At 48.8% G+C, this 27910-nt stretch overlaps 11 protein-coding genes across 11 annotated transcripts; 5 read left to right on the top strand and 6 right to left on the bottom strand.

The window, feature by feature from the left end:
• Nucleotides 1-923: 923 nt before the first annotated feature.
• BDV38DRAFT_239829 (uncharacterized protein) lies at nt 924-2969 on the top strand. The gene is made up of 3 exons (XM_032053812.1): nt 924-1255; nt 1313-2454; nt 2527-2969. Exons 1-3 carry the CDS (start codon nt 1012-1014, stop codon nt 2650-2652), a joined length of 1512 nt encoding a protein of 503 aa, XP_031916586.1. The 5' UTR covers nt 924-1011; the 3' UTR covers nt 2653-2969.
• A 1617-nt stretch (nt 2970-4586) lies between these two features.
• On the top strand, nt 4587-6517 carry BDV38DRAFT_280021 (uncharacterized protein; the record flags this gene model as incomplete). The annotated part of the gene is made up of 5 exons (XM_032059195.1): nt 4587-4685; nt 4742-5009; nt 5061-5631; nt 5690-5963; nt 6023-6517. The coding sequence occupies 5 exons, from the start codon at nt 4587-4589 to the stop codon at nt 6515-6517; spliced, it is 1707 nt and encodes a 568-aa protein (XP_031916585.1).
• A 1211-nt stretch (nt 6518-7728) lies between these two features.
• On the bottom strand, nt 7729-9031 carry BDV38DRAFT_269085 (Zn(II)2Cys6 transcription factor domain-containing protein; the record flags this gene model as incomplete). The annotated part of the gene is made up of 4 exons (XM_032056904.1): nt 7729-7818; nt 7855-8538; nt 8611-8859; nt 8918-9031. The coding sequence occupies 4 exons, from the start codon at nt 9029-9031 to the stop codon at nt 7729-7731; spliced, it is 1137 nt and encodes a 378-aa protein (XP_031916584.1).
• A 425-nt stretch (nt 9032-9456) lies between these two features.
• BDV38DRAFT_239825 (SDR family NAD(P)-dependent oxidoreductase) lies at nt 9457-10868 on the bottom strand. Its single transcript, XM_032053811.1, has one exon. It carries the CDS (start codon nt 10553-10555, stop codon nt 9797-9799), a length of 759 nt encoding a protein of 252 aa, XP_031916583.1. The 5' UTR covers nt 10556-10868; the 3' UTR covers nt 9457-9796.
• A 1312-nt stretch (nt 10869-12180) lies between these two features.
• On the top strand, nt 12181-13977 carry BDV38DRAFT_290238 (uncharacterized protein; the record flags this gene model as incomplete). Its single annotated transcript, XM_032061435.1, has 2 exons — nt 12181-12666; nt 12731-13977. 2 exons carry the CDS (start codon nt 12181-12183, stop codon nt 13712-13714), a joined length of 1470 nt encoding a protein of 489 aa, XP_031916582.1. The 3' UTR covers nt 13715-13977.
• Nucleotides 13978-14753: 776 nt separating this feature from the next.
• Nucleotides 14754-16246, top strand: BDV38DRAFT_290236 (fungal specific transcription factor domain-containing protein; the record flags this gene model as incomplete). The annotated part of the gene is made up of 3 exons (XM_032061434.1): nt 14754-14775; nt 14849-15060; nt 15115-16246. 3 exons carry the CDS (start codon nt 14754-14756, stop codon nt 16165-16167), a joined length of 1287 nt encoding a protein of 428 aa, XP_031916581.1. The 3' UTR covers nt 16168-16246.
• BDV38DRAFT_290234 (transcription factor domain-containing protein) lies at nt 16247-18697 on the bottom strand (the record flags this gene model as incomplete). Its single annotated transcript, XM_032061433.1, has 3 exons — nt 16247-18435; nt 18496-18550; nt 18610-18697. 3 exons carry the CDS (start codon nt 18695-18697, stop codon nt 16326-16328), a joined length of 2253 nt encoding a protein of 750 aa, XP_031916580.1. The 3' UTR covers nt 16247-16325.
• A 443-nt stretch (nt 18698-19140) lies between these two features.
• On the bottom strand, nt 19141-20656 carry BDV38DRAFT_290231 (secretory lipase-domain-containing protein; the record flags this gene model as incomplete). The annotated part of the gene is made up of 2 exons (XM_032061432.1): nt 20124-20656; nt 19141-20055 (listed from the first exon to the last, which is right to left on the bottom strand). Exons 1-2 carry the CDS (start codon nt 20559-20561, stop codon nt 19141-19143), a joined length of 1353 nt encoding a protein of 450 aa, XP_031916579.1. The 5' UTR covers nt 20562-20656.
• A 2660-nt stretch (nt 20657-23316) lies between these two features.
• BDV38DRAFT_280014 (uncharacterized protein) lies at nt 23317-23888 on the bottom strand (the record flags this gene model as incomplete). The annotated part of the gene is made up of 2 exons (XM_032059194.1): nt 23317-23717; nt 23816-23888. 2 exons carry the CDS (start codon nt 23886-23888, stop codon nt 23317-23319), a joined length of 474 nt encoding a protein of 157 aa, XP_031916578.1.
• A 704-nt stretch (nt 23889-24592) lies between these two features.
• On the top strand, nt 24593-25619 carry BDV38DRAFT_239817 (carboxymuconolactone decarboxylase family protein). Its single transcript, XM_032053810.1, has 2 exons — nt 24593-24800; nt 24890-25619. Exons 1-2 carry the CDS (start codon nt 24709-24711, stop codon nt 25542-25544), a joined length of 747 nt encoding a protein of 248 aa, XP_031916577.1. The 5' UTR covers nt 24593-24708; the 3' UTR covers nt 25545-25619.
• Nucleotides 25620-25643: 24 nt separating this feature from the next.
• Nucleotides 25644-27562, bottom strand: BDV38DRAFT_239816 (sialidase family protein). The gene has a single exon (XM_032053809.1). The coding sequence runs from the start codon at nt 26927-26929 to the stop codon at nt 25790-25792; it is 1140 nt and encodes a 379-aa protein (XP_031916576.1). The 5' UTR covers nt 26930-27562; the 3' UTR covers nt 25644-25789.
• Between the last annotated feature and the right edge of the window lie 348 nt (nt 27563-27910).

Below are 27910 nucleotides of genomic sequence, written 5' to 3'. Positions count from 1 at the left end.
TTGTGAACTAGTATAACGTAGTCGGTTCGCACCCTGCGCAACAGTGCAACACCCCGCATATAAGAAGTTACAATAATCAAAAGACGACAGATTCAGACAACTTGTTATTCTCCATCAATTTATATTACGTCCAGAACACCCAGGAGGGGCGTGTCTAGGCTCAGATCCAGCAAGCAAAGTCTTATCTACCTATATAGCCTTATCTACCTATATAGCTTTATCTGCCTATTGTTAGTGTTCGGTAGGGATTCGGACTTAGATACTCATCTAACGTTTTACAGATATATATTTACGCTCGTACCATGCACGGTGAGTGGTGTTAAGTACAACACAATATCAATATACCCAGGTACTTCCTCAGATTGGTATCTTATATTGGACATACATACAGCCCGGGCCGCCAGAGCGTGGTCATGAACCTGTTCGGGCTTGTAACATATCGTCCTTGTTTAATTCTACTAAGTGTGCTCCTGTTTATGTCATATACCGGAAGTTTGGCTCAAGGATCCTGCGATTGAATAGTAGGTATTTAGTAATTATTAGAATCCATAAATAATATAATTAGTCGTGATAATATGATCAAAACATTGTGTGGAACAATGCCTGTAGGTGAGGGAGATTACGACTCGTAGATATTTATATTGCCCCTACAAAGTTCCTCGATGCAGAGTTCATACTACAATACAAAGTCATAACATATTATTGCAATTATCCTAGACAACCAATCGTTCTCGAATATATAGACTTTTTGATATTTTGCATCGCTTCTTAATTTGTAAGGATTGCAGCTTTTCTAGTTTGCTCTCCGTATGCTTGCCCTGAGCTTCTCATGAGTCATGGTCTGAGATGATGGTTATCTTATCACTTATCGCGTGATCGACAAGCCCCAGCCTCTCGGATAAACAAACCGGGGAGTTGTTGATCTCCACCTCCGCTCCGGAGTGACCTCTTTCAGCTCCTTTCAGCTCTCCATTGATTTTATCTCCATTTTGACCTCAACCGTGTACCATCATGCGACTGCAGCTTCCAGAGGTAGCAATCGCTACCCTGATTCTCGGTGAAGTTGGCGCAGTCCAACTTCCCTTGTTGCAATCTCAGGTTCCCATAACCTCCGGCAAGGAGCTGGTCAGCTCCTCCGCGTTGCAAGGTCACGTCAAAGCGGAGAACCTGTTGAAGAGAGCCAAAGAACTATCCAAGATTGCGGACTTGGGAGAGGAAGAATATAATCACCCGACTCGGGTGATTGGAAGTAAAGGTAGGTAACTGAACCATGCAATTCTCCCCATAGCCGCTGATCAGGGGACACTTGTAGGGCACCTCGGGACCATTGATTACATCTACTCGACACTTGCTAAGTTGGGCGACTACTACACCATCACGAACCAATCCTTCCCTGCCGTTACGGGCAATGTGTTTGAATCCCGCCTGGTCCTCGGCGACAATGTACCCGAATCGGCAGCCCCCATGGGATTAACACCTGCTACCAAGAACAAACAACCCGTATATGCACCCCTAGTAGCCGTGGCCAACTTCGGGTGTGACGCGTCTGATTTCCCATCGGATGTGTCTGGCGCCATTGCGCTCATTAGTCGTGGCACCTGTCCGTTCGGTACGAAGTCGGACTTGGCTGGAAAAGCCGGTGCGGTTGCGGCCGTGGTATATAATAACGAAAAAGGCAGCCTGAGTGGGACGCTCGGTAACCCCACACCAGACCATGTTGCGACGTGGGGCCTTTCTGATGCAGATGCTGCACCCATCCTGGAGAAGCTCAAGAAGGGCAAGAAGGTCGATGGTATCGCCTACATGGATGCCCTTGTAGAGACAATTCATACGACCAATATCATCGCCCAGACGACCGAGGGCGATCCCGAGAACTGTGTGATGCTCGGTGGCCACAGTGACAGCGTTGCCGAAGGACCGGGCATCAACGATGATGGCTCTGGTAGCTTGACGCTTCTGGAACTCGCGACCCTGCTGACTCAATATCGGGTTAACAACTGCGTGCGTTTCGCATGGTGGGCGGGTGAGGAAGAAGGTCTCCTTGGATCGGACTACTATGTTTCCGTGCTTACCCCCGAGGAGAACCTGAAGATCCGCCTGTTCATGGACTACGATATGCTTGGTTCCCCGAACTTTGCGTACCAGGTGTACAATGCCACCAATGCGGTAAACCCGGTCGGATCCGAGGAGCTGCGCGACTTGTACGTCGATTTCTATAATGCCCACGACCTCAACCACACCTACATTCCATTCGATGGCCGCAGTGACTATGACGGGTTCATCCGTCACGGTATCCCAGGAGGCGGTATTGCCACGGGAGCCGAGGGTATCAAGACACCGGAGGAGCAGGAGATGTTTGGTGGTGTTGCCGGCGACTGGTATGATCCATGCTATCACCAGATCTGCGATGTCGTGGGCAATGTGAATTTGACGGCATGGGAGTGGAACACTAAGGTAAGGGTCTCCCATGCAGATAATACGTAAAACTCTTGAATGGCATCTTACTCACATGAACTTTCATTCCAGTTGGTTGCCCACTCAATTGCCACCTATGCCAGATCGTTTGAAGGTTTCCCTAAGCGGACGAAGGATTCCATCACTGCGTCTGCTACGGAGACCAACAAGTACCATGGGCCCCGGCTCGTCCTTTAATCTCTAATATCCTTGAGGCGTTGAATAGGATATGGGGCGATAGACAGCGTATTGACGTTGTGACTAGATGATACTTTGTTAGAAATCTAGTCAGATATGTTCGATTTTCGGGATTATCAATTGGAGCTTACGTGCATGTTTGTTTCTTTGTTTTTCGGTTCTTGTTGCTGAGGATAAACCTCCTTTCTATGTGCTATTGCAGTTATCATTTTGGTTCTAACTAGATGTACGTGACTAATATATCGAGATATAAGGAGTACATCTAAGAGTTTGACATGCACTGTATAAGGAGGTGACGTTTCCTAGACGCGGATTCCAATTCAGGATACCATTTACGTTTCTGGCACATCGCTCCGAGTTCTGTAGTTCGGGAATAGTAGAAACCACCCTTGAAATGTGCTATGGGAGCCAAGCGGCTTCTCCCAGCTCTTCATTGCCACTTGAGCAAATGTCCTCTCTACCTTTCACCTCCTAAACACATCCCTCAACCCTCCTGAATCTCTGCTGTGGTTATTACCGGCTTGCTTCAACTACTCTCAATGCGATTATATATATCGATAAATGCTATGCACATTGGTTGAAATATTAATGCTATCTACAAGAACTATTTAGATAATGGTGGTTAGCTCCGTGTCGTAATCACTATATCTATAAATACCTGATGGAATATATGTATATTCGAGGTCAAGTAGATTTCCAACATCAATTCCATCCAGGGAGACCTCGGTGACAAGGGTGTTTTGTGGGAAGCCCAGAAAGATCTCTGGGATAAGACGATGGCCCGGCTCAGTGATTGATATTTTCCTGAGTTGGCGACAGTTCGTCTGAAGATGTAGCAATAACTCCGGATCAAAGTCCCCTAGAAACTCAATTGACTGGAGCCCAGCATGCATATGCCGTTTGAGCCAAGCAATATCTACCTTGACTGAAGGATCTGCACCGATATTGAGATGCTTCAGCCTAGGGTACGCGAAATGGCTGAGCTCCTCCACCTCCTCTCTGGCAGTCTCCCAGAGAAAGAGTCTCCCAATTGCGGTAGCATAGAGTATTTGTAGATCTTTTGGAATTCGAGAGAAATCGGACAAGAATGGTTCCCGCCATAGGAGCGAAAGGCCACAATAGAACCACTGGCTGTTCACCAGAAGGGGTGGACCAAGCTTCGGTTGTAGATAACTGAGGATCCTCAGCAAGATCTCAGGAGGGGGCCTGTCTACGGCGAGAGTAGCTGAGGAATGATTGGAAGTTCGGAAATATCGGCTGCACATTGATAGTTTTATAGAGGAATAAAGTGGCTCCCAATCAGGCAACGACCTCGTATGGCATGCCTGAGGCAAGCCAAATGGCAGCCTAGGGCACGGTCACGTGTTAGTGTATATGTTCTCTGTGAACATGCAGTCTGCCTTGCGGCTATTTTGTATTTGATATGAGATAGAGTAAGATCTTTACTCAAACCCGTCCGATCATAGCATATGATTGGTTGGTCAGTGATGCGGAGATAGCAAAGTGGATTTCGTATGGAGTGGCTTGACTAGCGGTGCATTCAATGTCCCCACGTATGTCTTGCTTTTATTTAACTGTATGTATAGCATATCCAATACTTAGTATAACACCAAGTTAACGGGGTTTGCAGCTTCTATGCAAACTGCTGCACCGGGATTTGCGTAGCCGCCAGCCTTGTCGTAGCCAAAGCAACCGAGTCACCAATAGTGTGCGACTCTGGGGAGTGTGATAATTACCCCTCTTCAATTTAGGATATGTCATATAATATGACTGAAATGGCAGCTGAAGGACTTCTGCCCACCGCTTCTCGTACTACTACTTTATCTACGTTTTTTGTGCCAGCAAACAAATTCAGACATCCCACTTACGTTTTCTATTAGCCAAAGCTTGGATGGCATATTCAGATTAAGCGGCCTCTCCGCTCCAGCGACGAAATGGACCCTTTCCAGTGCGCAAGCTCGTCTCAGAAACATGGCGCTATCAGATGCCTTAGACCGGGCACCAAGGTCTGTAAAGGCTGCTACCTAGTAATGGTAAGTAGCCCGCACTTAAAACCCCGTTCTATGAAAAGACTTACAAATGGTAAAAGTACTGTAGCAAGGACTGTCAGGCTGATCACTGGCCGGTCCACAAACTTGACTGTAAGAATCGCATCCGAAAATCGGACTGGCGTCCGGCATGGGAAGTCGAACACCGTGTACCACATTTCATAGATAACTCGGACGAAGAGCACACCCCTGTTGCGATGTATGGAGGAAACAAATATTTGTGGGGCAATGTCCCGGCCTTGGACCTATTGCAATTAAAGGATAATGAGGGCGAGGGCTATTGTCAGGATCTCTCTCTTCTTTTGGCAGGTATGCGGGCTCAAGGATTAGGTGCATGGTCGTATCGCTAATGTATCAAAGCATCTGGGGACTTGAGGAATTTAGTCAAGACCATTGCATCTCTCCCAGACAGGTACCGCGGACGCATCCATGTTGATATCAATGACCGGGACGAGGCAGTTGTGGCACGAAACCTCATATTCCTCCTGGTGGCGTTCAATTTACCCCCTGATATAGCCAGCGAAGCAATCGTACACCTATGGTACTCAGCCTTTCTGCCAGAGTCCCTTATCGAATCTATCCGAAGCGCGGTCCGTCCGACTATAAGGGATTTCTTGGCAGCAAAACCAGTGCAGGCTGGGGGTCTCCTACAGACAACGTGGTCATGTGGGAGTAGTACACTAGCCGCAGCACTCAGCAGAGCTGAGTGGGATAGGGTTCTATCTTACCTCCCAGAATTACCGGATATCTCCTATAATAAAGCTGTTGTCTTGCATAAGTCGGTCACCCTTGCCCATAGCCGCCGAGATTATCGAGACAGAGCTTTGTTTCCGCTACATCCTTCATGGCGCCTTTCCGCCTGGAAGTTCCGAAGTGATGGGATATTACTCCCATTTGGGGCATCCCGTGAAGACTTTAGGGTCCCTAATCCGTAAGTACTGAACTATCCACCTTTGAACAACGGATATTCGGTCGCTGATCAAAGCAAGTACGTTGTTCCATAACGAACACCCTTGGCCAATGCCGGATTCCGCAGATCCTCTGCAAGGGTGGACACTCGTCGAAGTCCTGCAAACTTCTTACGGTGCTAAGCATGATCTATATGGTCAGCTCTATGTACACATTAAGCGTGATCTAGAGACGTTTTGTAAACGGCTACACAGCCTGAAGCTGAACATATCCCTTTTCAAGAAGGATGCTATGGATTTGCCCGACAAATTAGCCACACTCAGAGGCAAAGAAACTTTCTATGATCGGATTGAGGTAAGATGCATCTTATCATTTTATCCATCAATAATTGGTTCTAGACTAACACTTCCCAGCTGGCCAACATTGCCGACCTTGGATACCTGGGACCAGCAAAAACGCTTGCATTATTTGGACCCCTTCTCAAAAGCAAGAAGGAAAACCCCAAAGCTACACTTGTCATGTTATTTCTTAATGCCACTAGAGAGATGTCCACCGCTAGAGATCAGCTCAGCTGTATGCCTCGTGCCATGGACACGCTACAGCGCTTTCTGCCAATGAGACCTAGGCATGGAGACCCGGCCAATAAATACAACGCCGACTTTCTCAGCCAGATGGATGCTTTGGATTTATTTACGGATAATGATACCCTCTTTGAAAGGCTTATTGAGCGCTCTCGGTTCAGAGATATGGGTTGTTTTCTTGGTCTGGAGATGAAGGCAGACAATAGCATCGTTGCGAAATGGCCAATGCGATTGGGGGAGAATCCTACACAGCATGAGTTTGAAATGGCCTTTTGGTCTGGGCATACTGGTTGCGAAAGATACGTTGAGTGGCACCGGGTTGTTTGAGATATTGGGCTTGGGAGTATGATATGAGCAGATTATCATACAATAGTGAAGTACTCGGCAGTTGCCAACACTGATGGGAGCAATGTTATTGTCTATATAAAATGTAGACTGGGCTCGAGTTGTTTAAATTTTAACCTATGAGGTAGTATAAGCGTCCGGCATATCTCTCACACAAGCGCTCTGACTCCTCTCTCCTCCGCCTTCAACTCATCTTTGGTGGATAGATAACCATATCGTGAAATCTGTCGTATATGCAGCGCACTCAACTTCTCATTGGCACTAGTCAGAGTAATTATTAGTCGACCGCCAACTGAAACAAAAACATGAATGCCGGTTGATGAAAGGATTCAGTACCACAGAAAGATTTGCCACGGCATTCTTGCACGAGTATGACGCACAGCAGTCGCTGTTTCTCTGGCACGACATACCAATAGTGGCGCATCCGCGCGCTTCAAGATTGGTGTCGAGGTTAGCCACTGTAATGGCAGTCGCCACTGACGCGACAACGAGGGCAAGAAGGGTGCTTAGTAAATTCATGATGAAAAGGAGTTTCGTCCGAAGATAATATATTCAGAGACCTGGTTGATACTGTATCGTTGATCGTTGATCTTAAGACACGTACCTACCTGTGGGGTCCCTCTACCTAATATAGGTTAACGGTATCCCGTGGCCAGATGCAGTTTCGTTAACCCCTTCCGCATATTAATAACGCGTTGCGGTTCCTCGTATTTGTACTTATTGGCAGGTATGCTCGGCATAGTCTGTTGTGTCTATTGGTTGATAAATGCAAGGGGGAGTGCCATTCTTCTGTCCTCATTCTGCATGTCTCAGCGCCATTGGAGTTCTTCATTGAAATATATACCCCGATTACAGCTAATTGGTGAAATTGGAGGGAACCATTAGTCATTTGTCATGTTAAAGAGTGTCGGTGAGGAATAAATGTACATAGATACCCCCGAGGAGTATGACACATGGATTTATCCAGCATACTTGAGTTGTTACTCTTCAAATTGAGTAGCAATCTAAATCCAGCTTCATAGCTGGGGATATGAACTAAAGACTTGGAGAACAAAGCAATGATATAATTCGATGGATATATGATTAGGTAACATGGTACTGTCTCTATTGTATCGCTAGGCCAGTGCAATATATAAAACGCCACATCTCTAGACAGGACTTGATATACTAGAAGGAGAACATGATGGACTTGGCTAGAACGGGGAGGAAAGGTCATGCAGTCCTGCACTCTGCTCCGGTCCACAGGGCAGTAGGTCTAAGATGTCCTTCCGATCCGCGTGGTGCTGTCGAAGATACATACATATCGACTGGCGTTCAACCTTCGCCCGAAGTTGGAGCCACCATATCACATCTCCAGCTTTCACATACCACAGAGACAAAAGCAGCAATGCCACAGGGTCTCTTACGTGCAATAGCGACTTGAACGGACGTTCCATTCGGCTTGTAAATGATAAAATATGTGCCCTTGACAGTTGGCCAGCATGCAGTTTAAGCACTGTGGCAAGCGTATGCACGGCCGTAAAGTAAGGGTTGGTGTCCGGGGATGAGGAGGGGGTAATGCAGCAAAGTCGCGCTAGCGCCGGCGGCACTTGACCATTGCCTATACGAAGGGGGCCGTCATACATCTGCGCGTATTCTTCAGCCATGTCGCGGAAGAGACTATTCGGACGTAGGGGGTCGGCGATTCTCCAGACCGCCATTTTCCCCTCGGCCATGCGCAGCCATTCTAGGTCGGATGTGTTGGATGGCTTCAGCGGCCAGACTTCTTGAGGTATTAAAGAGGGTATGCTCGATGTGGACATTACGCCTAGTAAAGTCGATGTCATCCAGAGTGGGTCGCGGTCTTCTGCTTGTAGAGGTTGTGATAACTTCCGACCCAGTAGTGCCGCGCACTGGGAGACGTGGTAACTCTCAAATGTGCTGGGGCCTCTTGGAGCAGGCGTGTCCCGTAGTCGGTTATGCATAGCGGCAATGGCCAAGATTACATGCATGAGGTAAGGATTCTACAGGGGTTAAGCAACTACTCATTCGTCGTTCGATTAACCCGGGTCCAGGCCACTGTGGTATCCACTTACTAGGCACGCTAATTGTAAAACCTCCTTGTGATGGACGGTGGCAATGGTAACGAGGGTCCCCGATTTCTCGAAAGAGATCAGATGGTCTCTGGATTCTCGGTTCAACTCTAGCGTGGTCGTAGCATCGGCGCTGATCACCGCCAGATCTTCGATCTCGCGGGCCATTTGTAGGTCGGGAGCGTCGGAGCCATAGTTGCATAAAACACCATAGGCACTGCATCGCTGACAGGTGGGCTGGACCTCGTCACACTGGTATATCAAGACACATAAGAGGAGTGGACTGTCAAGAAGCGTGCAAGCTACCCACCTTGACCCGGCGTAGTTTGCAATTCCGACAGCCATTCCTGGATTTCCGGTGCGCTTTGCGAAGCCTAAGTCTGGGCACCGCGGCTTCCTTCTGATTAACAGTTGTCACAGCCATTGCTTGCGATACCTCTGTACGCCGTTGAGAGTAAACATGAACGAGACATGCTGTGATGATACAAACGACGTTGTCGGTATCTCGGACGTCATCCACCACGAGCTTCTGGGCGAAATACGAATCACGGTTAGTGCTGACGATGACAAGGGTAGATATGGCGCTAACCGTCACTCGTATAAATTTTGGCTCACTTTTATTCGAAGATATCTTTTAGGCCAACGCTAAAAGACGCCACACCCCACAGGATTTCCCTGCTTGATAACGCCCCGCACACATGTTTGATAATCTAACCAGTATTCAATCTTGTCGTGGTAGCAAGGATGTTTCCTATTTGCCCCACAATACCATCGTACGTTCGCTAGTCACCCTTTGGTAAATCGCCTCAATGGGCACAAGGGGTTGACAACACGTACGGTCATATATATAGCATGGCCCCCATGGCTTACGAATGCTCATGTATTGGTGAAATAGGTCACTAATCAGGCTTATCATGGCAACGATAATCGATGTGGAGATTCAAGAAGCATAAATCAGATTAAAAACACGCCGCTACGACTGCCTACAATTCTCCAAGGCCGTACCAACAATTCACATGGGAATGCCCTCCACGACCCAGTTCAGAAGCTTTGTTGACTGAATCTCGCTGGCTCTCTCCAGTAGCTCTTGCGCATCCCAGTTGGCCCAAACGAACTTTCCTTTCAAGAACTTGGCCTCGGGAGACGCCAGCCAGACATAAAACTGGCCCGGAAGCTCAGCTGCCCGTCGTTAGCATTGTCCGTTTGATAGGAAGCGGAATAGGCTCGCAAGATCATTCTTACCTTTGTCAGGAGCTTCCTCCTGATATCCATTCGAGGCGGTTGCCACCCAGCCGGGCTGAATGCTGACCACATGCACATGCGAGTTCTCCATGGCAAAATAGTCTATCGCCTTCAGACACGTAGCCTTGCTAATGGAGTAACCAGCAAGACCCGGGGTGGGTGCGATGTTGGCCAGACAGGTGGACGTGTAGAGGACGATTGGTTCTGGTCCTGCGAAGGGCAAGAAGGCCTGGAAAGCATTCATGACCACCAAGAGGTTACCCTCAATTGCACGCACGAGCTCGTCGGATTTGTGGTCTGTGAGGCCTCCGGGCGCGGGGAGTAACACAGCATTGATGACCAGGATATCTATTTTGCCCACCTTGTCCACGATGGACTGGTATGCTCGGTTGACCTGGGCACGGTCTTGCAGATCCGCAGATTCGACTAGCACTTGTGTAGTGGGATCGGACACTGCAGTAGTGACCTTTCCTGCGGCCTCCTGGAGCTTATCCGGGCGTCGTCCCACGATTGCGACTGACTTGGGTCCTGCCTGGGCGAACGCAACGGATATGGCATTGCCGATACCTGCGCTACCACCGAGGACGACCACGTTCTTACCCTTGGCGGATAATTCCGGTCGCGATGGGGAGATGAACGGATAGGGCTCGGTATGCCAGGTCTTAGTGAAGGAAATAGGAGTGGCGTACTCGATTGCGTTGGCCATTGTGAAGATAGTGAATGCCAAAATGAGAATGCTCAGTACGCAGAGAGCTAACTAATAGTAATGGAGCTAACTCCACAGAGTGTTGTTGAACACGAAGATGAGATTGTTGAATTCAGCAAGGGCCGGCTCTTTATAAGTTTTTCAGAGACGTCTTCCGATCGGACATACCATAGTATGAATTATCTTTCTGTCATATTAAATGAATCTCATGGCGTACATGCCCCTCGGTTTGTGCTACGAGCGAATAAGATATTTTTTTGGAATACGAGGCAAGGAAATGATGAGACGTGAATCGGGTGCAACATAGAGATAAGCCACACAATTCAACATCATAATAGCTACAGTACCACGTGCATGAGAAATCTGGTTGATCAGTAGTTGGGGTGTTGAAACTTGCTTTACACCCAGACGTGCCGATGTATACGAGCCTGGGTTTAGCTGCCATTATGTCGGAGGTATTCGGACCCACTTGGCGATGAGTATACCCAGGGTACTAGTTACTCTGTGTAAGAACCCAGGCAAATTTTGTTAATTTCTTTTATGAATTTTAATTCAAAGATAGGGACACTTCACTTCACCCAATACCGCCAGGGTTAGGTATCACGATGTATTGGACATCCATCCAGGCCGCGGACTATTATTGCCCTAAAAATAGTGCATACACGCCCTACTTTAACTACTGTGTGTCAACATCGGTAGCTAGAGTCTAGACGAGCCACATCTCGAGGATCTACTCGTCCCCAGAGGACGTCTAAATGAGGGGCATGGGACAATAGGACTAAATCGGATGGCATAGCGAGATTTCATTGAGTTCGCCTGGAAGACTGAACTTCCTGATCTGTCTACCTTGTATCCCGCTTGGATATCTGCTGAACACCACCGATGAATGGGACAATATACAGGGGCAAAAAAGGAAGAAAATACTTCTGCGATAGCTACTTATTGCGCGTCTGTGTCTACGAGAATTATGGACACGGCGATATAGATTGAAGGGACCCGCCAAGTATTCTATGGAATGAAGTCGTTCATACATTCATACCCGTGAGAGACGCCCATCGTCTTCTACGCACCTGATATGATCGGCTGCATTAAGAAATTACTATACGCCGGCTCCTCCGCAGTTAGTCGCTCCTCAGGTCATCACCGAGATATTCTCCGTAGGAAACTTAAAAGGAGCTCTCTATCTTCTCCAGAGAACTGTCGCTTTCTTATTTCCAGTGATTGTTCCGGTAAGGGTATAGAACCTGTCCAATTGCCGGTAACGCAAGAATCAATGTTATATATTTAGGGGATTGCTAAATAACACAATAAAATATTATTGAAACGTGCTTATATTCACTTCTAAATGCTAGCTTCGTCGGGGTCCCAAAGAGGAAAGCCTTCGCAGTAGGGTGGGTCAATTTGTGATGGATTTTGCCGTCCAAGTGAGTCATAGAGGCCAGTATGATTGGTCCCTGAGTACATTCATCAAGGCTGCCCAGCCTGCTCCACGCGTCTATCGGAGAAGACCTGCACCGAGACTTAGTACATAGATACAAACTTCCCATATCAGATGATGTATTTTCTCATCTATGGCCCTCTTGAGAGAGCCAGCTTAGCTTATCTTCACCAGCCGATCTTACAGAATGGCTCCCTCGACTGCTAATGTCACAGTTACTGCAACCCATGTGGTCAACAGTAAACACCCAATTTCCCTACAAGATCCCTTCATCCTGGGCCCCTTTGACCAACTCCTCCATTTCGGTATTCCTGTCAGTGCCGTCTGGATCTACGAATCCTCCTCCTCATCAGCCGGCCTGATTCCAGTTGAAAGACTCCGCAATGCTATCAGCCGGCTCCTCGATTATTACCCCCACCTGACAGGCCGATTGCGTATCGACCCCAATACCGACGTTCGTTCCATGACCAGGCTAAGCACTGGTGTCCATTTTCTTGAAGCTTACTGCGATGCACCACTACGGTCTTTCGCCACAGCCTCAGAGAGAGAACTTAACATCTTCAATTTTCCCAACGTGGGCAACGTGCTGCTGGCGCCATGGGATACATCTCTTGAAGGAACACAGCGGGATCCGGCATTTACTATCCAGCGGACAGAATTTGCTTGTGGCTCTGTGGCAATTGGAATCAGACTCGCATGTTCTCGCCTCGGCTGGCGGCTTTCTGCGCCTGTATCAGGACCTGGCGGCCATCTATCGAGCGACAACAACGCCGACGACGACGATGACCGATCCAAACATCGGAGGGCAGATTCAGTTTGAATTAGCATCGCCCCCCGACATAACGCCATTCATGGTCACTCAAATGTTGCATATGCGTGCTGACGAACAGAAAAGGGCATTAGCAGAACAGCCACCGGCATACTCTTTGCGCGACAGCGATCCAAATGCCGAAACGCATGCCCAAAACGAAGCCCGCTCAAAGGAGCAAAGTGCAGAAATGGATCCGATCGTCGGACGCACTCTGCGATTCTCGCCTGCAGTGATAGCAACCCTCAAAGGCCGTACGGCCGATCCAACCTCTGGAAGTACAGGCAGCCCCAGCGACGCTCGAGGGCCCTCCGCCTTCACTGCGTTGTCCGCTCACCTCTGGCAGCGCACGCATCGTGCGCGCCTTGCGCTCGCGGCTCCTCCCACCCCCAATTCCACCTCCGAGGATGTCCTGTCCAGGTCCGCGTTCGGTACCAATGTAAACTTCATCCCCCACCTTGGCCTACCGGAGCGCTTATTCGGCAACACCATTCTCACTCCCTACGTGGAATTAGAGTCAACAAAGCTGGCTCACGCGCCCCTCTGGGAGATCTCAAAGATTATCAGCGGCCTAGTTCATCACGTCTCCGAGGATGAAGTACGTAGAATCGGGAGCTGGGTCGCAGCCCAGCCGAAAAAGTCACGCATTCAGCTTGACTTTCGAGTCACGCCCACCTCGTTCATTGCCAGCGGGTGGCATCGCTTTCCTTTATACTCGGGCGCTGAGTTCGATGTTGCACCTGCCTTGGCCAGCCCGGTCTTCATGGATGCTATGCTTGATGGTATGGTATGCTTTCTTGAAGCTAAAGGTCGGGATGGTGGTGTTGATGCCATAGCCTCGCTGAGGTCATCGACCTGGGGGTATCTTGATCAGGATGAAGAGTTCATCACGAACTGGGACAAGACGGGCTAACAGACCATGTGTATCTGCTAGAGAAACCCCATTTGAGGTAGAATTTCTATCTAGTATCTTGACAGATAGCGGATTCAAGGTGATTTCCGAAGGGGTCGCAGGGAAAGTTCTAAGGCTCACCAAAAGGTTTGACATGGTATGATGTCTTGTTCCATCCTTCATGAGAATAATTGTGTCTGGGAACAAGAGCGGCTTTGTAACTTTCAAGTTGTCATCAATGAGTGTCGTAGCGTTCGGAATCGGCCGTTCATTGGCCGAGCGCGAACGACCGAACGACCGAACCTCCGATAGAACTTCTACTTGTCATCTTAACACCCTCATTTACTTACAATTTCGTATACTTATTTCCTATAGCAATAATAGTAGAACATTCACAAGAATATGGAGAGCGGAAATACCTCAGACCATACCTACGAGGAAGCAAGAGTCCTTCGTCGCTACAACGTCTCGCGATCCTGTATCCGCTGTCACCAGCGCAAGGTACGCTGCGATAAGTCTCACCCATGTACCACATGTACACGGTCGAATGTTACCTGTCGCTACCCAGGGTCGGAAAAGACCAAACGCCGAGCTCCGAATGTAAGCCTGAATGAGGTGGCAGCCCGGCTGGCGCGCTTGGAACGGACCGTGTCGGCGATAGTGGGTGGAGATGAAGATGTTACGGTTTCAAGTCCGTCACTGTCTAAAGGCTTAAGGCCGGTTTCTACTGATCGGACTGCTGTGAGACAACAGCCCAAGGAACCACATGCACCGCGAGAGGGTTTCTTGGTGACTTCTGGTCTTTCGACGAGGTATATTAATGAGTCGTTTTTGTCGCATGTTCTGGAAAAGGTTTGTTGATGTGCTCTGTCGAGGTATTCATGTTGCTAACTGAGAGTTAGGAGAAAGAGCTTCAAACAGCTATAGAGTCCCCACATAGCGCCAGGGGGGATTCTACTGTATTCTCTCCCCTACGCGCAGAGGGACTATTGTTAAACCCGCAGCAAATGGTATTAAACGTGGCAGAGTTATATCCGTCTCGATGGGAGGCAACGCAGTTATGGCAGGTTTATTTGAACAACGTCAATCCGCTCATGAGGTTTGTACATATTCCCACACTACTACCGAGGCTATACAGTGCCATCAACTGTCCAGGTGATGTACCAGCCGATCTAAGCGCACTTCTATTCGCAATCTACTTCGCTGCAGCCACGAGTTTGCTATTTATCAATGAGGGCGATTTCTTGGGCGGCCAGAAACATGAGACGCTGCAGAAATATCAACGGGGATTGGAAGTCTCACTGTACAATTCTTCGTTTTTGGATTCGCCGACTATGACCTCTCTACAGGCTATGGCTATCTATGTTGTAAGGGGTTTTCCATGTTAGAGACGAGACATATGTCTGGGCTAACTGTTCTAGCGATGTCGCCGATTCCATAGTAGTGGTCGCTCCAACTGGGTTTTGAACGGTATGACAATATACGCGGCTCAATCAATCGGGCTCCATCGCGACGGAAGTAATTTCAATCTCCCGATTCTGGAATGTGAGCTGCGACGTCGCCTGTGGTGGTATATTACAACCGCCGAAAAGCGAGTGGCTGAAGATCATGGGCTCGTCGGAGGCTTTGAGACTATCTCTAACACCAAGCTGCCATTGAACCTTGACGACAGCGACCTTAGTCCCCAGTTGGAGACTCCGCCAGTCCCCAAGGAATCGTGGACGGAGATGACCATGTTCTTGATTACTGCAGAGGCGAGTAAGATATTTGCGCGCATCCACCGGGTTTCGTTACAATCACAACATGGTAGAGATGTGCATGATGAATCGCGGAAGCTCGTGGCCGACCTTGACGCTCGCTTGAGTAAAACATATCTGAGATACTGCGATCAGAACGTTCCAATCCAGAAAGCTACGTTTCTGTTGGGTCGGATACTCCTATGTAAAGCAAAGGCTCTGGTGCACATCCAGTCGCTCAATGGTCTGAGTGCTGAGCAATCTGCAAACCACATTGATGAGGAGACTCTCTCCTATGCATGCGAGGGTCTCGAATGCTGGTCGGAGATGCTGACGGACGAAGTACTGAAAAGCTACAGCTGGCTATCCTCCACCTTCACTCCGTACCATTTTCTCACCTATGCCCTGTGGCATTTGTGTATCTGTCCCAAGACCCCTGGTGTTGAGCGAGCCTGGAACGCCATCCATACATGCTTTGACTTAACAGAGCGTAATGCAGGATGGCGAGAGCCTGATCCCCATTGGGCCGTTCTATGTCGACTTCGACAGAAGGCATTGGCGATCCGACGATCCTGTTTAGGCCCGAAGGCAGGAGAGGAACTACCTTGTCAAGATTCCTTGGACCAGGCAGGACTGCCTGATACAGGCCCTGATATTGACATTGGGGATAACTCGATGCCCTGGGATCTTGATCCTCTTGCATTCTTTGATTGGGCCTCCTTTGCCCCGACGTTCTAATGGTGCGTATGATGGGCTGTATCTGATGGTTTATCTTGTGCCAGAGTCCATAGTGCTAGGCGATGACGTTTCTGAACGCCGGACACAGGAGGATAGCCTTTTTCTTCTGAAATAGGCTTGGTGAAGAAAGGCTCGGGTATCTATTCCATAGACCAATCCTAATGCATCCTTTCCAATAGATCGGCATAGCTATTCAAAGCGCGACCCATCAAGTTAACCAATTCCCAAATATAATCTGCAGTAAACAGTCGAGCCCAGAGCCGGGTAACAATCGCACTGAGACGGGTATTATTGGCCAAGAGCCATTCCCGGGATACTCCATGTCGAGCCTCCATCACCATCTCGATAACAAACTCCAAAAGCTTGCTTTCCTGTTCAGTCAAACTAGGGTTGGGGCTTGCGACCGTGGCTTCTTCGAGCCATTTGGCGAGTAGAACGGCACATTCTAAAGAGCACAATGCATACTGGAGCGACCAGGAGTGCACTTGCGTCTGAGCGACATAGTTGATTCCTAGTTTGATCGGTGTACTTAAAGCGTGAGCGCAATGCAACGCCGCTCGAGTTAACCGGTCATTGCGCTCGACACTGAGGTTCTCTTTCAGGGACCGGGCGATCTCCTCCGGGTTCCAGGTTTGGAGCCGTCGGGCGGAACTGAAGTCCGCGTTCAACCGGATATAGGCCAATCGGAGGAGGGCAGCGGATGTGAAAGATAACGGACCATGTGGATTGAAGGGGTCGATGGATGCTTCCCGATTGCGCTCCCAGCATTGGCACCAATGTTCCAATGCCAGTTCTAACGAAGTCACTTCGGATGGAGAAAGGGAATTTCCGTTGAAACCAGGCAATCGGCGGGACTTCTGAATAAGCCAGATACTCTGAATGATTGCGTGAATGAGCACGTAGCCGCCTAAGGAGGAAAAGCTCTCCAGTCGCCCTTCTATGTCCGGGTTATGCGTGAAGAGCGAGGCGAGAGCATCTTGTAGTTTTGGTTCACCTCGACTCTGACTCCTTTCCTCCATCCATTGGCTGGCGGTTGTGGCCTGCCATTCAACTTCAGTGCAGGGGAGGTTAAGCGTACACTCCTCAGTAAGCATCATAGGCGGCAAATCGAAGACAATAGTTTGAATGTTGAAGTAGCAAAACACGATCAGTCGCGTTCGCTTTGTTTCTTCACTCCGTACCCAACTCTCCCATGATCCGTCTTGCGCGGGAAGGTCATTGAGTCCTCCCTGTCTGAGTAGCGTTTCCATGTAACTCCGCATGTACAACGATTCCTCGTAAGGCGGATCATGCTCATGCCAGGAAGATACAGATACAAGCATTAAGAGTGCTTGTAGCGTCTCTAGAAGATCCTGATCTCGGGCTGCCGACGACTGCGGTGATTGCCGGTTTGGGTTGATACCGCTGTTCGGCTCTACCCATTGGAACTCTCTCCGGATGTGTTCAAGCGTCACAGCCTTGGCGACTTGGTAGAGTGCAGTGCTCGTTTCCGGCTCCCGGCAATACCGAGCGCCCAGACTAGCCATGGATAGAATCAAGTGCAATGACTTGGAGTCAAGATCGAGGGTGGGGACATGTATAATGGGGTAGTGTTCGTGGTACCCGGTGAGGTAACCGGTCAGGCAGCGTGAGAGGGCATGTCGAGACGGGACGTATGGGTTCGGGATGACATTCAAGTAATCAGATAGAAGAACACCAATGCGCTCTCTACATTGCGTCGTCATGGAAAGCGAAGTTGGAGGTTGCCGTGCTTTGTATGTCGTCGGAGACTCCTCAGTTTGAAGTGAGGGTATCTGCGTGCCGTGCCGCGGTAAAATGGAGCTCGAAGGGGTTTCGGCACTTTCCGCCGGGTTCTCCTTCTGTGGCTGATCATAGACAGGGGGCGTATCGAAGTGAAAGGGCGGAAACAATGGAAGGGGTTGATAACTAGGGGAATACGGGTGGCTGGGTAGGGGAATGCTGTCGAGAAACGACGTGAAGTCCTCCCCATCATATGCAGTAGACGGACCAAATCCACTAAATGGCTCGCTGAATCCAGAGGACTCGGCTGTCGGCGTTGCTTGCGCTGAGAAAGGCGCTGGCCCTCCGGATAGAAGGCTATGATTCCCTTGACCCGTTGAATCCACGGAATGAGTCGTTACGGCAGATGCCAGCATGTTCAGCCCATTAAACATCTGGTGGGAAGATGGAGGCGGAGTTGTGGCATCCTGGCCCACACCTGATGTAGGGGAGCTGTGCGACAAGCGTTCGTGACGAGCCAAAAGATCTCTGCCCATAGTGAGTTTGTACCATTAGAACCCCTAGAGGGTACAATTATATGTCACATACTTGCGCGTAAATGATTTTGGACATTTGTCGCAGACATACGGCTTCTCTTTCGTGTCTAGTCGCGATTATTAATCGAGGAACTCGGCCGAACACACAAAGGGAGAAGTAGCTTACGCGAACGATCATGGCGTTGGAGATGTTCTAAGCGGGCGAACGACCTATCGCATCTTTGGCACTGGTACGATTTGGTAGGTTTACCCATGGTCAACCTGGCGAGGGGGATGATGGCGCAGTGACGACGGATGAATACATTCTCTCCATGCCAAGAGGATTTGCGGCAGGAAATCCGAGGATATGAGAAGCAGATAAGATTCGGACCCTGAGTAATTCCGGCCTCGGCCTCGGAAACAGATCTGTATGCCGACCGTTCGTGGACTGCCTACTTCGAGCCCTATTTTATTTATTTTTTTTTCTTTAGTTTCAACTTCACTTGCTTGCCGCGTTCCTATTTGCTTTTTACGAGACTCTATAGATGAAGAGAGCTATTCTAGAACAACCGAAGTCGGCAACAATTGTTGATGATGCTCATCTAATATGTTGAAATTGTATTATATATATCTTCTACTAAATATTACGTGCATGATTAAAGTACAACCTTCCACATAGCCCCTCCCACTTTCACTTTTCGATCCTAAATCGCATCCTTCACCGGGGTCCTAAGAAGCCACCCAATGTCCACTTCAGCGTAGCCCACAATTCCTTTCCAAAGAAGGGCAGCATATCAGGATTGAGATCCGAAAGAAGCACATCCTTCTTGGTGCAAGAGCCCGGATGGGAGACCTCCTTTCCGTCCAGGCGATCGGCGATCCATCCCATAGCATTGGCAGATCCAGTGACCCATAAGCTACCATGTCCACCGACCAGATCCCGGATGTATTCAATAGTGGCGCCATCGCTGCAGTAGGTGTCGACCAGCTCATCGGTGTCTGCTCCGGGACTGATCTCGTCATGAACCGGCTTATAGATGTACATGGGCATCTTTGGAGTTCCGTGAACACCCATCTGTCCGGCGAGACGCATAACATCCTGAGGGGCGTCCTCATTGAAAGACTCTTTGCCGTTCACGAAGAATGAATAGACATCCTTGAGGAATCCCTGAGTAGACTCGCCGATCAGGCAGCTGCTGGCAATTGTCTTGAAGTCCGCTCGCTTCTCGGGAACAAGGGACCGGTCAAGCCATTCGGAGACATTGGGATAGGCCTTGGAAAGGCCGTCAATAGAGCCGAAGGCAAGTCCCGCAAATGGACCACCAGTGACTCTTTGGAGAGTAGAGCTCAGATTGGCGATGTTGCCTCCTGCGGCAGCACCGGCAAAGTTCAGCTCCGGTGCGTAGGTTGGCTGCAACTCTGCCGCGTAGTTGACCGCGATCGAACCGCCAGAGTATCCCCACATGGCATAGCGAGCGTCCTTTGATAGACCGAGTTTGGGGGCTTCAATTAGAGCTCCACGAACACCGTCCAAGGTCGCCTGACCGGATATCACACCGGCTGAAAAGTGGGCGTTCACTCCTTCGTAATCTGTGGTCACAACCCACCATCCTTGGTTCAGGGTCGCAGCCAACTACCAGTTTGGAAAGTTGTCAGTCACGCTGAATATGATGGCCAAAGTTGGAATTTTGTTGCACTTACAAATGCAGTATCGGTCGACAGAGTGCTGTTAGCAGAGAGAATTCCGGCAAGACCAGAATCCGAATCTGGCTGGAGGGTATAGGAGGGCTCGCAAGCTGGGTTGGAAGAGTCGTAGTACAGCGCATACGCTAGGAGCTTTGACGGATCCGCATTACGGGGCTTAATCAAAGTGTTCACTGCGGCGATGGGGTTCCCCAAACTGTCCGTGGTCCGGAACAGATACTGATGTACAGATTCAACCGACACATCGACGGGGAGGGGGAGGAAGGGCGACAACTGGCTGGATAACTGGCGAGAACGGATCGTCTGCCCCGGCGCGTAGGAGTCAATATTAGCCGGCTGGTCATACCAGGGGTCCTCGGTTGGTAGAAGAGGTTTGGCTGTCACTGCAGACCAGATATCGGCCGCGACGATGGCAAAGAGGGGAAGCCAGCGCATGATGTTTTGTACTCAGTGGCAGGGGATTGATCGCAGTGATGGTCCTGAGTTCGACGGCATATTCTGCTCTTATTTATAATGGGCCGGGGAGCAACACGTTGGTAGCCCTAGCGATCCAAGGTTGGCCCGACTAACTGATAAGGAAATGTTCAGCTGAGGAAACAACTTGAGTATATCCATGTGAGACATGCAATCGTGGTTGACTATTCAATTGATCCACCGTGTCGGCGTGTCCTAGTGCACCCGAATAGCTGCACGGACTACTACTCCGTAGCTCCTAACCGGCTGGACGCTCCACCTGGTGTATGCATTATTTGAACTTAGCAGAATTTGTCGTTTCTGCAAAAGAACCGGAGGTTATCCGATTGTCATGGTTAATCATACAACGATGGGAAATATTGTAATCGAAAATGAATTTTGTAGACTTCCCAGGAGATCTTGTGAGCGCCATATTTTTACTGGTAGTAAGACCGCCCAAGAAAAGCCTACCGGCGGATCTCAGGAACGCCTGATCTCTAGCGGTCCCACTCTTGCACACCAAACCAATAAATCAGGGTCGTAATGGACGGCTAAAAATAAGGATCGACACAATATAAAATTCATCTGTTCCCGACTCGGTACGCATTTCTAATCAGTTCGGGTATCGGATGTTCAGGATATTAGCATATAACTCACTTCAGTATTAACTCCGAGGCAGAAGCTCCCACGATAATACTCCATCCTATATGCAAGGATCTCGGCGTGTTTAATATACCAAGCTCAACGCTCAGCCGATCTTTTATCTGTATCGGAAAGGATCAAAATTTACTCGAGACTCGAGAGACAACCCCTCCTCAGAAAAAAAAAAAACGAAAAGTAAAATAAAGTAAATGTAAAAGAAAAGTTAAAAAAAAAGATGAAAAGCAAAAGAATACCCTGAGCACATGTGCTAAGCAGCTACTTAACTGTAAATGACTAGAATATGGGTGAATTAGGGTTTTTCAGGGCCGCGTAAAGCGTGACCTATTCCTGGTAAGCCACGTGGGGCCAGGGACAAAAAAGGTACTATGTATATGATTATGCATAGTATAGTGTATAATTAGTGTATGATATAGCCTGAATAGACTCTAGAGGTCCCTGGATTTGCTTAGCGGCCGTTAAATCCGCCTGTATTTCCGATAGTCATTTTGGTGGGGATGCCATGGCTTCCTCGGTGGTTCTTGTACAATGCATCTCCGAGACAATCCTAAAAAACATCTCAAAAAGGTATTTTGTCGTTTATTGCATGATATTGTATAGTAGTAGATTGTCTGATCAAGCTACAGGGTTACATCGCGGCCAATATGCTGAAGAGTACTAACTTACACTAGGGAGCTATAGTATACGTTATTATGCAGGCTACTAGGGTACCTTCACAGTGTACGACTCAAACACAACCGCCCCTTATCTGCAGCTACTGCGAAAAGATCAGGTCAATGAAACTGTATAGGGAGTCCGTTCAAAAAGGCCTTGCATGATTCTAGGGTCTCCTCAATTAGTAAATCACTAGTCGGAGAGCTGGCGCCATGAACTTCGCTCGTAAGGAGAAGTGCGCTTGGTATGGGTGCATTCTCATCAAACGTGGCACGCACTATACGCTACTGTGGGCCGGTCCTCTTCGAGATAACCTGACAAAAATGCCCACATTTCGACCGTTGCTAGCATCTCGGTTTCAATGATGATCTTATTTGCAAACGTCATAAGATGGGTGTGCTTCGCGTAGCCCATTCTGACGATTGTGCCTGTAGCATAATGCTGATATATTCCATGGTTTTGGATGGACCGAATTCGATTGAATAAGCAATTCTCAATTCTAGCAGCTAGGACAAACGAGTATCAGGTTAGATGTTAGAGATTATGAGAGCTTAACTGCAGACTATTTATCACATACTGAGATATTTGTACACATCAAACCAATAATCAATATAGAATTACAAACATATCTGCTAATCCCTTCATGTCGGATACTTTAGCCCTCTAAAAGCTGTTTATAGTAAGCATATTGAAGGGCCGATACGGGGCCATGTTACTCATATCACCGAAGAAGATCTTCTTTTCCTGCAATTTAAACGTCATCCTAGATAAACGTCATAAGAAGCTGGATCTTTCATTACTAAGATAAATCTCCAACACAATCACAAACATTGTTAATGCGAAAGACACAATGCGGATAATACACATGATGGATTTCATGGAAGTCAAGATTTGTGATCTTCGGGTAGCAACCAGGACCCTTAACAACCACTAGAGCTACATATATAAGTAATGACACGAATTTCGGAGATTATATGATCAAATACATATTGAGATTTTTAAAGAAATCACTTGGGTGATAATGAGACGTAGTCCATAAATCCAGGTTCTCTGCTTTCGGTAGCTAAAAGCTATAACAGACCAAGCCCAGTCATATTGAGTATGTTCACGAAAAGGGTTCAAAAATTGATGATTATTTAAGGATATGGTCTCGGCCGACCGGGTATGAGAAAACTCAGTGTCCTACTACTAAATACTGATAATGCTAAGCTTGAACGCATAATCTTATAACTTCACAAGTGAGCTTAAACAAGGCTTTTGATTTTACACCTGTTAGATCTAATAGAGACATAAAGCTAGATACATACATATAGATAGGGACAGAATATTCCCCACCGCCAGTCTATATCCACATATAGGTCCAACCTTAAGCAATGATGATCGACACGTAGAGCATCTCTCCGTCACGCAAATAATACAAACCTTAAGAAGTTGTTCTCTTGGAGGAAACAGTTTCAGGAATTCCTGAATTCGATTTAATGGTGATAGGGCCGTCCTCGTGGATGGTGTTTTCTGTAGTCGCATTCCGATCTTCTTCTCTTAAAATGTGCTGCTTGGAACCAGATGTAGATTCTGTGCCAACGAATCTTTCAGTGAGGGGTTTCGAAGCAAGGGCTACAGCCGTGACAGCTGCCACAGATCTTGCGCCGGGCCTGTCCCCAGCGGCTGCTATCGCCACGGAAGTAGCTATATCAGGAATAACATTTGGTGCAAGATATTCCACTGGTCGGAAAATTCTCTGGGTCTGAATAGTGAAGTGTCTTCTGGGGGTTTTGATCTTTGAGTGACTTAGAAAACCTTCTACTAATCTCACCCGGTGGTCCCCTAACGAGTGGTGTAATCAACTCGCATCCCAGCACTAGCTTGTCCTGGCGCAATCACACCCCACACTTTGCTCCTTTTGTACTGATCACTATACTTACAGGCCCAGCCAACCATGTAAATCGGCCTGGAGGTGCCGTTGCGTACGGACGCATAGGCCTGGCGGTGAGTCATAATCGCAACAATTCGAAAGGCACACGTTGAGGGATCGTGTAAGATGATGGGTAGGAGAGGTAAAGATGAGTCAAACTTGAATACGTCTGCGAGATAGTTCAAATGGGATAACTTGGAGCACCTAAAGACCGGATCTTTGCTTCAACTTATGCTCTTTTGTCTAGTCACCGGTTGGAGTCTGTCTAGCTGTCGTAGTTAAAAAAGCGGGATAGATCGATGGCGAAGCTGACTTTATTCCACGTCTACCCATAGGATCCAATAAGTTGGATTGGATATGTCTACTCTGCATCACTCTACTGTGAAGTGTACATACACGAGTAAAATATGTGACGGGGACTTTGGTGGTGAGCTGAACATCTCTTAGATGGCTAATATCTACGTTCTATAGCAAAAGTGGGGTAGTGGGATGCTGGTGCTTCTTTACACACCGGTACTTGGGTATAAGGTCTGTGCCCATGGAGAAGTCATAGAGAATCAAGCTACAGCATAGTGTATATGTGTGGAAGATATAAACACTCTAAATTACGACCAAACTTGGGCATCAAAGCCTCAGTATACTCACACATCAGCCTTGATTTACGAAAGGGGAGCGGTCCGCGCGGATCGTAGATTGCCTTCCTTTACTGGCTTAGCTTGAATCGCTAGCACAAGATCACGATGTTTGGTCTGTTTGTCATCCTTGGTATTTTGTTCTGTTTGACTGGGGGTCATCCGTTTTGTTCTGCCGACCGGATAAACGCAAATGAGGAGAAGAGGACAGGAAGAAAGATCCCCACCTGATCAATCAATCATCATGAAGCCCAAGTGACAGTCTCAAAGCATGAGGGGCTTTCCGCTTCGGCTGTCCCTTTGGAATTCATTGACTCAAAACCCAACAACCACCCAACGACTTGCAAATAGAACAAACTCCAGGTATGTCTCATGCTAGTACTCTGTAACATCTGGTACAGACATCGTCTGCCTCGGAGGATACACTCACTGGTACTGACAACGATCCCCAGATTCTCGACAATCTCCCCATTGAAAATGCGTCTGCCCTACGCCCCCTCCGAGCCCCCCGCATCCGACCCCGACGCGGCAGACATCTACGCCCGGATTGCAGCCCGTCGCAACCCCCGCCCTCTCATCCCGCTCGATCTATCTCTGCTGCACTCGCCCCCTGTCGCTGATGGCTGGAATAGCTTCCTCGGTGCCATCCGGACACGCACCATTATTGACCAAGGACTCCTGGAACTCGCCGTCTCTCGCGTGGCGGTCTTGACTGGGGCAGTCTACGAATGGAATGCTCATGCCCCCCTGGCTTTGAAGGGCGGAATCCAAGCGCCAGAGCTACAGGCCGTGCGCACCCTCCCCTCCACCGCTGTCGGAGAAGCTGCAGAGCTATCGAAAGCCAAGGAGGCCTTGGCACAAAGTGCCTTGACTCCCAAGCAAAAGGCGATCGTGCAGTATGCGGACGAGATGACACAGACGGTCAAGGTCCAAGATTCGACTTTTGCGCAATTGCAGACGGAGGGTTTCTCGGATCGTGAGATTGTCGAGTTGACGACCGGTATTGCGGGGTATAACTGTGTTAGCCGCGTGTTGGTTGCTTTGGATGTTGGAGAGAACAATGCCAAGGAGATGAAGAGTGTGGATGAGTTGGTTGCCAACCTATAGCGGTTGTTGTCCATCTGTTGTGCTAGTTGTTCGATACGACGTATAATGAATTCTACCGGAGTGTTTGCAGTGTGCTGGACTCATACACTAGGTTAAGCCATTTGTAACTTCTACAAGCGTGACGGTTTGTCAAGCGGTAATCAGTAGTATTGATTCATGATGAAATCTGCTGGCAGTTGCTCTACAACTGAAACCATCCGCTTTGCCTATCAAAAACATCCGAGTTCCCACGCCCAACCACATATCTAGTGTAGAGTAATTGCCTTAGCCTTCGGACGTCCATCACATTCAAAAGTCGCAAACAAAGTATTCCTATCCACAGCAGCAATACCCGGCCAGTGACTAGTATGAGGACAGATAACCGTCGGTCTGGTCCATTGAATCTGGCCATTCTGCGGCGGACCCGCGAAAACAACCTTGATAGAGGCATTATTCGTCCACGACACTTCATTGTGGTCCTCATCCGTCATGAAGATAACCGCCAGCGATCCATCACCGAAGGAGGCAATCTGGGGAGCACCCGCATTGTGACCCTGAGGCGGGACATACACGCGATGACGCCAGCCCCAAGTCTGACCATCGTCGTAGGAGATCAACGCTTCCAAGTTGAAAGTGCCAAACGAGGTAGTCTCAAAAATCATCACCAGGGCCTCACGACCGTTATCCCAAGTTGGTGCGATGCCGTTCATCCCATCACGCAACAAATCACAGTCCCCATGCAGACACCGCGGTTGAGTCCACGTGGCACCGCCGTCGAATGATTGCACCATCATCGTGCACTGGTTGTTATGCGCAAATTCCATCGAATACGTCAACTGGACCTCGCCCTGTCTGCCTAGCCGCATGAACGGTTCCCAGATACCGTTTGGTGCGCCCTTCTCTGCCGCCTGCGACAGGAAGTGCCAGGTCCGGCCGGCATCCGTCGACCGACAGACTGTGATCCGGAAGTGCGTTGGGCCGTTGGGTCCCAGGTCGTGGTTCCGGAATGCCCCCAGCACAGTGCCCGGTGCGACCTCTAGAAGAAACACATTGTCGACGTCTCCCTCACCACGACTGACTTCTCCCCAGCCCTCGAAGGTCCGACCGCCGTCGGTACTTCTCGATACGGCGAGCACGCGTGTGTTCCCCTGGAAGTGGGTGAATGAGGCAAGTAACGATCCATCACCCAGTCTGGCGAGACGGGGGTATGTACCATGTCTGTCTGGGTGAAGGTCTCGGTCTCCTTCTTCAATGTGCCGGTTTCCAGGCAGCTGGCCTGGATAACCCTGCTGTGGGGGCGGTTGGTAGTGCTGGTATTGTTGTGGAGGCTGGCCCTGTCCGTGTCCTTGCTGGTTATCGTCCAACCCAAAGGTCTTGAGGATTTTCTGGCCAAAATTTCCAGGCATTGTGTTCGGCTTTTCCTGTTCGTCCGGCGAAGAAAGTTATCAGAGAGTGTGTTCGGAGAAGTGGCTTGTGAAGGGGATTGTTTGGATATAAAGAGGGGCAAACTCTAGCCACTTGTTCACCGATACTTCAGCTCGTTATCGAAGTGATTGACATGGATGACGTCATCCAAGCCCCGTTGAAACACGGCTGCCTGGTTGCCTCATTGCTGATCTCAATGAGGTTATGGATGGATACTGAAAATCACAATTTCGAGGGATAGAGCTGAGAATGTATGGTATGGGGAAGGTGGTAAGAACTGGATAGGCCAGTGAGGGATATCTGGGGTTAGGGCTAAGATTGCTTAATGCGGTAATGTCAATTGGCCACTGCACCAACCAACAGCTTGTGGTCGGAACTTTAAGTACATTAAAAGCCAGGACTAAGCCTGGGCAGCAGTGAAAGGAACCCGCTTATACCGTTTAGCAGCTCTCCACTTCTGAGACCCCTGGAAAACTACTACGTCGCGGTCGGCGCTCCGAGCCCCAGTGCTGTTGATATCATGGGGCAGGCTTTGTGGCGAACGGCATGCTCCAGGGGAATCTGGAGTTGCATGACTCCAGAATCGACCATATTATAGTAGCAGTTGACAGTATTCTCGAATGACTGGTTGATCATACATGGCCCTAATGCAGCTGTCCCATGCAGGTCTATTTCAAATCAGTCTGGGGCACTACTGCATGACGTCGTCGGGTCACCGATGCACTACAATAATGGTTTGTTGCTTATGCAGTTTTGCCTGAAACGACATACTCCATGCATGATCATTCAACTTTGAAAAGTAAGGCCGATATCAGCGACCACTAGGGCTTCATTGACCACAAACACTTCGCCACATAATTAGATAAACCTACGGGTGACTCCACAACGCAAGACGTAAGAGTGAACCTGAATTTTTAAACGATTCCTGTTGAGTCCGGTGCAGGAGGGTGTGACAACCAAGC

The sequence above is a fragment of the Aspergillus pseudotamarii genome, assembly GCF_009193445.1.
Source record: "Aspergillus pseudotamarii strain CBS 117625 unplaced genomic scaffold BDV38scaffold_11, whole genome shotgun sequence".
Classification (NCBI taxonomy): Eukaryota; Fungi; Ascomycota; class Eurotiomycetes; order Eurotiales; family Aspergillaceae; genus Aspergillus; species Aspergillus pseudotamarii.
The sequence above is the reverse complement of the archived record's forward strand: the minus strand, read 5'-3'. Positions and strand labels throughout refer to the sequence as shown.